Here is a 9,955-nt window from a genome sequence, read left to right on the forward strand (position 1 = left end):
ACATTGTATGATTTTAAAAAAATGAATTTGCATTTTATTGCATGACATAAGTATTTGATCACCTACCAACCAGTAAGAATTCCAGCTCTCACAGACCTGTTAGTTTTTTTTAAGAAGCCCTCCTGTTCTCCACTCATTACCTGTATTAACTGCACCTGTTTGAACTCATTACCTGTATAAAAGACACCTGTCCACACACTCAATCAAACAGACTCCAACCTCTACACAATGGCCAAGACCAGAGAGCTGTGTAAGGACATAAGGGATATTGTTGACCTGCACAAGGCTGGGATGGGCTACAGGACAAGAGGCAAGCAGCTTGGTGTGAAGGCAACAACTGTTGGCACAATTATTAGCAAATGGAAGAAGTTCAAAATGACGGTCAATCTCCCTCAGTCTGGGGCACCATGCAAGATCTCATCTCGTGGGGCATCAATGATCATGAGGAAGGTGAGGGATCAGCCCAGAACTACACAGCAGGACCTGGTCAATGACCTGAAGAGAGCTGGGACGACAGTCTCAAAGAAAACCATTAGTAACACACTACGCCGTCATGGATTAAAATCCTGCAGCGCACGCAAGGTCCCCCTGCTCAAACCAGCGCATGTCTAGGCCTGTCTGAAGTTTTCCAATGACCATCTGGATGATCTAGAGGAGGAATGGGAGAAGGTCATGTGGTCTGATGAGACAAAAAAAGAGCTTTTTGGTCTAAACTCCACTTGCCGTGTTTGGAGGAAGAAGGATAAGTACAACCCCAAGAACACCATCCCAACCGTGAAGCATGGAGGTGGAAACATCATTCTTTGGGGATGCTTTTCTGCAATGGACGACTGCACCGTATTGAGGGGAGGATGGATGGGGCCATGTATCGCGAGATCTTGTCCAACAACCTCCTTCCCTCAGTAAGAGCATTGAAGATGGGTCGTGGCTGTGTCTTCCAGCATGACAACGACCCGAAACACACAGCCAGGGCAACTAAAGAGTGGCTCTTTAAGAAGCATCTCAAGGTCCTGGAGTGGCCTAGCCAGTCTCGAGACCTGAACACAATAGAACATCTTTGTGAGGAGCTGAAAGTCCGTATTGCCCAGCGACAGCCCCGAAACCTGAAGGATCTGGAGAAGGTCTCTATGGAGGAGTGGGCCAAAATCCCTGCTGCAGTGTGTGCAAACCTGGTCAAGAACTGCAGGAAACGTATGATCTCTGTAATTGTAAACAAAATTTTCTGTACCAAATATTAAGTTCTGCTTTTCTGATGTATCAAATACTTATGCCGTGCAATAAAATGCTAATTAATTACTTAAAAATCATACAATGTGATTTTCTGGATTTTTTTTTAGATTCCGTCACTCACAGTTGAAGAGTACCTATGATAAAAATTACAGACGTCTACATGCTTTGTAAGTTGGAAACCCTGCAAAAGCGGCTGTGTATCAAATACTTGTTCTCCCTACTGTATTTGTCAAAATGCCTGTCTTGGTGAGTATACACATTAACACAAGTGATGTTTTAAGTGAATGTAGCTGGGAATGAAATCAGATGTCAATATATTGGATCCACACATTAGATATTAAAGTGACAGCAGACTAATATACCTACTTTTAATGTTGATCAGATAACAATAGAAAAAGAGAAAATCACTCACTGCTTTTAACTGAATAACATTTGTAGCTTTAATAAGAAACACTGTATAATTAAATCATACAGTTAAGACTACAGAATGTTTTTATTCAATGTAACTAACATTTCCTGCTTGAATACTACTGTTAAATAGACTTGCTTGTTGTAGCTAAAAACCTTACATTGTCAGTTGTATTTTTGATTTATTGTATTTGTTCTTATGTGATATATTATTTTTGTGAAATGAAATTACTCACACAATTACTCACAATTTGGTTATATTGCCAACATAAATTTTACCACGTCTTGTTAAATATCTTTCAATTATATCCTCTTTGATAAACTGTGATGATGCAAGCATAATCTTTTTGGCCAGCTGGACTTAAGGCATTACCAGGGTAAACACATTATTCACAACAATACCTTTCACTACTGTTCATCCTAGCTGAAGACAAAATGCTAGTGTCCAACACTGAGGCAACTGCAACAGTAGCTACATTTCTCAACACAACAGCATTCCATAGGTATGAAATTAATGCCGAGCCAAAGCTCCGCTAATCAACAGCACCCTTACTGAACACTTCCAGTTGTTTTACAAACTGTTTGCCCAACAAAACCTTCTCTCAAACAAGCAGCAAAAGCTAGAGAATATATTGAAGCACTCCCTAATATCATTCTGCTGAACACAAAATAATATAAGTGAAAGAATATGGGTAACCATCAACTGTGTGGTTATACATAATCTTCAAAATATCTTCTTTGACATCCAAAAGAAGTCAATGGGACCCATCAACCGGTTCATCCAAAAAATAATAATACTGACATTCTTCAAAATATATTTTGTGTTTAGAAGAAAAAAATAAATTCATACAGGTTTGGAACAACTTGAGGGTGTCAATGATGATGGCATTTTCATTTTTGGGTGAACTATCCCTTTAAGTTCTTTGCAAACACACAACATGCAGATAACAAGACTAACAAGACTCTAGATTTACTCTATCTTTACAGAATCTAACTCTAGATTTACAGGCATTTTTTTAGAACCTGTTAATTATATTCTAAAATCCCCCCAAAAATCTGTCAATATTAAAGGACAAGTTCTGTATTTTACACTTAAAGCCCTGTTTTCAGATAGTTTCTGATGAAATAGAACGGTTAAGATTAAACTTTGGACACAAAAACTACGCTAAAACCTGTTGGAAAGCATCTTTTGCAGCAATTTTTGTGTGAGCATATCAGTGAACACCCCTGACCACTCGGTGAGTTTTATGTCTTTGTAAACGAAAGTTTAATTTGTTTTAGGAAGGATTATTCCAGTGCACCTATGCAGCCATTGTGGAGATGGGGGGGAAAGCGAAAGAAACCGAAAATTCTCGGGCCAGCAGCATGTCCAAATTTTAATCTTAACCGTTCTATTTCATCAGAAACGATCTGAATACAGGGCTTTAAGTGTAAAATACAGAACTTTTCCTTTAAGTAATTCATCTCTGTCATGTTCCTTCTGTCCAGTTTTACTGTTGCAGAATGTATGACAGTATGAAAGTGTCACAAACACAATGCACTGCCTCTCTTTAAGCTTAAGATTATTTATGATGTTAAAGATCTTTCCCTATATTTCATCCCTCCCTCACTGAGCATTTTCTCTTCTGGCAGACACATGCTTTGGTTCAGAAGGATGGACAACCCCCCACTGCTCTTATCTGCCCAGCGCTTGACCAGCATGTTTACTAACAAAAATCAATATAACATTACATAAAGAGCCTAATTAATGGAGACAGCACTGCAGCCCAAACACATGCACAAACCCCATCATATCAACTCATAAACACACCTCAAAAAAACTTTAATTTGCAGCTCGAACAAGTTTAAGACATTTAAGAGCAGAACTGTCTTTCTCTTTAATAACACACAATGGGCCTCGTTCATGAAACACAAGCAGAATGATTTTTAATGTACAATTGTTCATAAAGCCGTTCTGTTCCATTCCGTAAAGCCAGATTCATGAAAGTGTTTAAAAGTATTTTTAAAATGTTGAAATTTCATATTTTGTGTTCTTCATTTTCTATTTTCATTTTGTGCTCTATTAGGCAAACTGATGACAGTGATAGGCTATTTCACGAGTTTGTTTGCCCATATAGCTAAGTAATTTGAAACTATTGAGATTGTGACCGGCATTTATTTGGCATTTTTTTAATATCGGCCAAAACATTTTTTTTCTGTTTGGCCGATGGTTCGTATGGCGCTCAGAATGCCAGAGCCCACAGCGCTCCCATTCTCCATCTTTATTAGTTTGTAAAATTAGTGTTACCTTGTCTTTAGATCAATCAGATTTAAATCAGATTCCCAAAATGCACAAACTGCCCTGTTGGTTACAGTGTTTACTTCTTTTTATTCATATCTTTTTTTAACAATTTCTTTATTTGTGAAAAATACTGTAATAAGATTCCAAATCAAAAAGCTAAATCAATCATTTACATGTCTGTTTTTCTAAAGATTTGTTTTTGTATTAATTTCCAAATTATTAAATATTAAAACAAATACAAATGATAAATATATCAGTTTTATATCGGCCATCAGCCACAATCAATGTCGGTAATCATAGCAACCAAAGCTTTAGCTGGAAAAATGCTGTGACTGCAGTACTCTCAAGTGCCCCCAGCTGGCTAAAAACGCTTAGACACACTTTAATTGAATATTTTTTGTAAAGCAAATGGCCAATTCGTCTATTTAGCATTTATGCTATATACTGGAAACCAACCTGAGAAGGGAAACCAGAAGTTTTCACAGCGTTTCTGGACATATAATTTACGTATTTGTAATCCATAGATGGGGGTCATGCTAATTATGAATGCGCGTGCAAATATACACTATCAAAGCTGGTGTTTAAAAAGCATTTGTGAATCCGGAAGAGAGTTCTTGAGAATTACTCAGAATTTACTCATATTTACTAAAGTTTCATGAATGAGGCCCAATGTTTACAGCCCATATGAACTCACTGCTGTTTAACATCTTTACTAATGACATAATCAGCATCATCTTGCACGAAACAGCCAAGAAAAGGAGTCCAATAATGTTAAAGAGAGCTCTGTGTGTGTCCTCTGTCAGCTGGCTGCCACTTTGAACTCTGATCAAATCAGCCTTATAAAACTCATGACAGCCCGACCGCTCTCTGCGACCCAATAGAAAGAGATTTTAATTAGGTAACAGCAGCAAACACACACACACACACACACACACACACGTGGCTGTGCACACTAATGCCATTTCCCCTGTAGCACTAGTTACTAAATACAAACTATTTTGGCTCTGAAAGAAGCATCTATTTAGAAATCATCCATAACTTCTCACAACAAGTGATAGTGGAAACTCTTGCTATCTGCATTAAATAGTGCTCTTTCACAATTAAAAAGTTTCAATATCTTTTACTATTAAAATCTTTGACTGTGTACATCTGTTCTTGCATGCAAAATATTCTCCATTCCATAATAAATTATTTTAGCCTTAAACGGATTATAGCATATTTGACTGGGCCATACATATACTTTTGTATTTGCTTGTATCATTAAATAATTCAGAAATGGATAAAATGGTGATCTCAACCGCCATCGGTAACAGGTAGATTTAAAACATTGAAAAGTGAACTACAGTAAAAATACAGGCAGAACATCTAGTTAAATAATTAAGGCATATTTCCCTGCTGTTTTTTCACTAATGGACACAGAACTGACAATTTAAAGAATGATAATAATTTTTCACTTCATCAATTAGTTCTGGTCCTCCAATTTCATTGACCAAGCAGCAGTACAATATGTATATGATAAATTAGAGTATAACAGCGCTGTTTCATGTTTGACTTTTTAGATTTGCTAAGTGGAGCATAGAGCGGATTTGCCTGAAGTGACAAGGTTTTTTTGAAAGTCAGAACATCTATGTTTTCTCTTGCTACATGATCGCTCAGAATGGATTCCTCTCACTACTGATTAAATGGATTACAAGTGATTACAGAATGCTTTGACATGGGAAAGGGAAATATCAGTCACTGCCTTAAACTTAACATACAACCAAATATGTCCCTAACCTTACCTGTATCCCACCTCAAAAGCTTCAAGTGTTTTGCAATACAACATGAACAAAGTACCAATTTGTTTTGTTTTTGTTTTGTTTATGCAAGTACTTAGTCGGTAAAGACACCTAATATAAAGTGTGACCAACTATTCTAATGATAATATGATCTTTAGGAAGCGTAATTATGCAAAACAATTACAATATTCACAATGTTGTATAATGTAATTTCACCGGCAATATCATAGTGAATAGGCCTATAGTCTATTGTGAATATTTGATATATTGCCTAGACCTAATGCTGAAAAGTTGTTATTTTTTACTCATGGTGTCTGACATTCCTTTGTGGATAACTGTAAGAGAAAGACACTAAAATAATGCTTGATTTTCTGTAAATGTTTGCATAAATATTAGCGTTTACACAAGATCTGTTTATTAATAATTTTATCATAATAACGTGCATTCACGAGTGTTTATTTGTACACCACATCACTGAGTCCACAACCATTTGACTGAACACATTTGCAAATTAGAGGACATATTTGCTTTGGGTTTCATGAGACAAATATGGAAATTGTTGCATTTGACCAGCTCAAACGAGAGTGAGGTCATGGAGACAGTTAGACTCTATAACCAGGCCTCAAATCCTGAACAAACCACAAACAAAATATAAGGTTTTGCCACATGGTTTGATACTGACAAAAACATGTCCCTGTAGATAATACTCCACTGAATAAAAATAACAATTTTAAATTGGGTAACACTGTAATGTTAAGGGCAATGTGGTAATGTTAGGGCCATTCTTCCAAAAGTTGTATTGTATTGTATACAATATTATAAAATAGATAGTTCTCACGCTCTATGCCGTGCGGTCAAAATGTGTCCAAATATTTTTACTATATAATAACCATTTTATAAACATTTGAGGCTGTACTACTATATTGTAAATCAAAATGTTCATGCATCAAAAAGTACAAAAACACATTGTAAAAGTAATTCATATGAATCAAGCATGGAGACTCAACGGTGCTGGCTTGACGAGCGAGAACAAACCTTATTGGATAAAAACGGCTTGATTCATGTGAATGTCTTTTTGTACTTTTAATGTGTGAAAGCTTTGCCTGTGTGGACTTTTAATGGATTAACAAAAAAGGTGAGATTGTTAAAAATGTCTTCTTTTGTGTTACAAAGTTGAATGAAAGTCGTATGGTCTTGGAACGACACTTTAAAAAAAATGCTTTTGGAGTATTCTACAAGCATTAAAAAAATGTCTTGGCCATCACGCACTTCTGTGTTATTGTTAAGTTCATGAGTTTACATATAATTAAGTAGAGTAAGGGTTTTGCGTATTTAGGGTGCTGTTCGAGGGGAGGGCTCCGAGTTTGGAATTCTGGCCCGAACCCAAAGTACTCCCCCCGGTTGTGATAAGAATAGTTAGGACTAGAATTAAGAGATGGGGCGGTGAAGGGATGCTGATAAACTGTCAACGAAAAGAGGTAAGTCTGCTGTATATATAGCTCTTATCGTTAATTGAGTTGATTAACTGAATGCGCTCTTCTCGTGTTAATCAGTTTAATTATCTGAACGTGCTCCTCCCGAACTTTGTTAATAAAACATCATTAAATGAATGAGAATGAAGTGTACATGGTCAATGACTACAAACAAATTTACTTTATGGATTTCATTATAATTAAGCCATTAAAGAAGCTTTTCTTTATTGTTTATTAATAGAGTGTGTTTGTGTGCACATTGTGACTAGTGTTAAAACGTCAAATAGCACAAAATGAAACCATTGTATTTTTAATTCATGTAACTGAAAAAAATATATTTAACATAATGTGATCTTCCCTATAATACCAAAACAATGGACCCACAAAGTTATGACATTGAGTGACAACATCTATGTCAGTTCTCATGAGCAGACATTGACTAAGGACATATATGAATCTATGGCAGAGATTCTCTGCTACTATAGTAAATACATCGTGCAGTATGTGCCTGAACAATTGACTGGATTTAAAAGGGAATTTGTGCACCACTTCAATTATGAGGAAACACTTACAAAGAACTACCGTCTAAACAACAAAAGAACCAACATTTCAATAATAACTTGTCCCAATATCAGCCTGGTTATAATGTCATTAGACTATAACACCCCCTTTCAGTGTAATCATTCCAGGTTTCTGTCCAACGATGTGACATCAATTTCCCATAAAAAAAAAAAACTTTTATGTCTTCCGCTTAGTGCTGTAAAAGATTTGGATACAGTGCCTTACCTCTGTGTAGTCAAAGTCTGAGAGTGGAGCTATACTTTTGATGTACTCTGCTCTAGGCTGATTGGACGGGTTGGCGATTGACACAGGGGGTGTTAAGGTGCTCATAGCAGATATTATTGTCTGGAAAATAGAAGCATGTAAAAGTAGGATGAATTAAACCAAACTAATCAGCTAGACAAAACTGCTGGAGACAAAACAAAAACATTAAATTGGGTGCACTTTTTATTCACAAAAATGACTTACCACTATGGCGTCCTTAACATTTTTCCGGATATCCAATATTTTTTGCTGCTTTTCTCTGAGCAGAAGAGGAGGAAAATAGGAGGAAACTGTCATTACAGAATGAATGACATAATTTCAAAATTAGGAGTGTCATAATAATTGTCCATAAATTAGGAATGTGATTGTAATATTACTCAAAGGTAGTCCTTATCAAAGGCCAAACTGTGATTAAAGTCACAACAGAGCACATTCTGCACACAGTGACCTCATCCTGATTGTGAACATTGAAATAACGGCACATAACTCTTACATATAATCAATCCAGTTATTATCTAACTATTTTATTTGCCGTGAGATAAGGCCCAAAGATATTGTGTCTAGGTAAACAGCCCAAAATAAGATCCAAAAATGCTGTCTATACGCAGTACAAAAAAAATTATGCTTTAGAAAATGCTGCACACCTATATCCAAAAATGCTGTATAGGTGGGCGCTCAAATTTGAGACTCGGAAATGCTGCATGCGTGTATGATGACCAAAAACGAGGCCCAGAAATGGTGCACACGCCTATGATGCCCAAAATGCTGTCTAAGTAGGCAGCTCACTAGGTTTAGAGACAGACATAAAAATGCACCGGACGCAGAGGCGTACATCTGAAGCCCGTCAACATTCTAACATCCTCAACATACATGGATGCCGCATCCGTTATAATAAACACAGAAAAGGCCCAGTGGCAGTAATAACGCTAAATAATCAAACACTCACTCTGCGTTAAAGCCGTTGACGTGAAGGATCCGCATCTGTTTGACTATAGTGCTCTTCCCGGATTCCCCAGCGCCTTAAAATCATAGAAAAAAGTCATGAGTGATACATAGCCTATTCGTATTTTCAGGGCCATGAAGAAATGATCCATCCATGATGATGATAAAGATGATGATGACAACATATCCATATCTCTGATCAGATGATGCTGACACATATCTATTTGTTATTAATGTTTTAGTTATAGATTCCTATCTTACCTAATAAGAGCAGGCGGTGTGTGGCTTTATACGCCTGTCTCTCTTTCTGTAACTGTTTCTCGATCTTTTTATTCGCCTCTCGTTGCGCCTTCTCGTCGATGCGCTGATCTTCTGTCTTGCTGTTGCCCAAACATCCCATGTTCAAAAGCCTCTTACTCCTCAGACACACAATAAATAATAATAATATCTCAAATGTCTCCTATAGTGATGATTTAAAATGTATCAGGATGATAAATAGAGCAAGAAACCCCTGCGCCACGGGAAAAAAGGTTTCGCTTTGACCCCTTTACACACCCGAGCGACAGATTCAGACGGATCTCCTCGATATATTCATGATCAATGTTTGAAAATCAGACATGAAGCGACTGAAGCTCAGATCATCTCTCTCTCTCTCTCTCTCTCTCTCTCTCTCTCTCTCTCTCTCTCTCTCTCTCTCTCTCTCTCTCTTTCCTCTCGCTATTTTGTTGTAATGTGTGTTTGTGTCTTTAACTCAGCACTGCCTCCCTCTGCACTTACAGGAAGTGACACTCCACACTCAACCTGCTGATCCCAGGTCAGCCTCTCATATCCCCCACTACATCAATGCATTTTAAGCTTATGCAATCATTCATCATTAAAGGCGTCATTCATAAGTGAGTTTGTTACGGAATCCTCTTCCCCAGATACTTCACGAGTCAATTATTACAAAAATGCAATAACCATTCCATTTTTCTTCTATGAATGTATCTGTCTACATTACTGGTGTTTCCAAAAAAAAC

General features: G+C 37.0%; 1 protein-coding gene across 3 annotated transcripts in view; it reads right to left on the minus strand.

The window, feature by feature from the left end:
- gnal (guanine nucleotide binding protein (G protein), alpha activating activity polypeptide, olfactory type) overlaps nucleotides 1-9,705 on the minus strand; it is a 137,296-nt gene extending 127,591 nt beyond the window's left edge. For all 3 annotated transcript variants that reach the window (XM_079601065.1, XM_079601064.1, XM_079601066.1), the window contains exons 1-4: nucleotides 9,198-9,705; nucleotides 8,941-9,013; nucleotides 8,199-8,253; nucleotides 7,956-8,075 (exon numbers count right to left, since the gene is read on the minus strand). In XM_079601065.1, coding sequence (XP_079457191.1) covers nucleotides 7,956-8,075; nucleotides 8,199-8,253; nucleotides 8,941-9,013; nucleotides 9,198-9,336 — 387 coding nt within the window. In that variant the 5' untranslated portion in view covers nucleotides 9,337-9,705. The remainder of the gene's footprint in view (nucleotides 1-7,955; nucleotides 8,076-8,198; nucleotides 8,254-8,940; nucleotides 9,014-9,197) is intronic.
- Between the last annotated feature and the right edge of the window lie 250 nt (nucleotides 9,706-9,955).

Source organism: Phoxinus phoxinus (assembly GCF_949152265.1).
Source record: "Phoxinus phoxinus genome assembly, chromosome: 24".
NCBI lineage: Eukaryota > Metazoa > Chordata > Actinopteri > Cypriniformes > Leuciscidae > Phoxinus > Phoxinus phoxinus.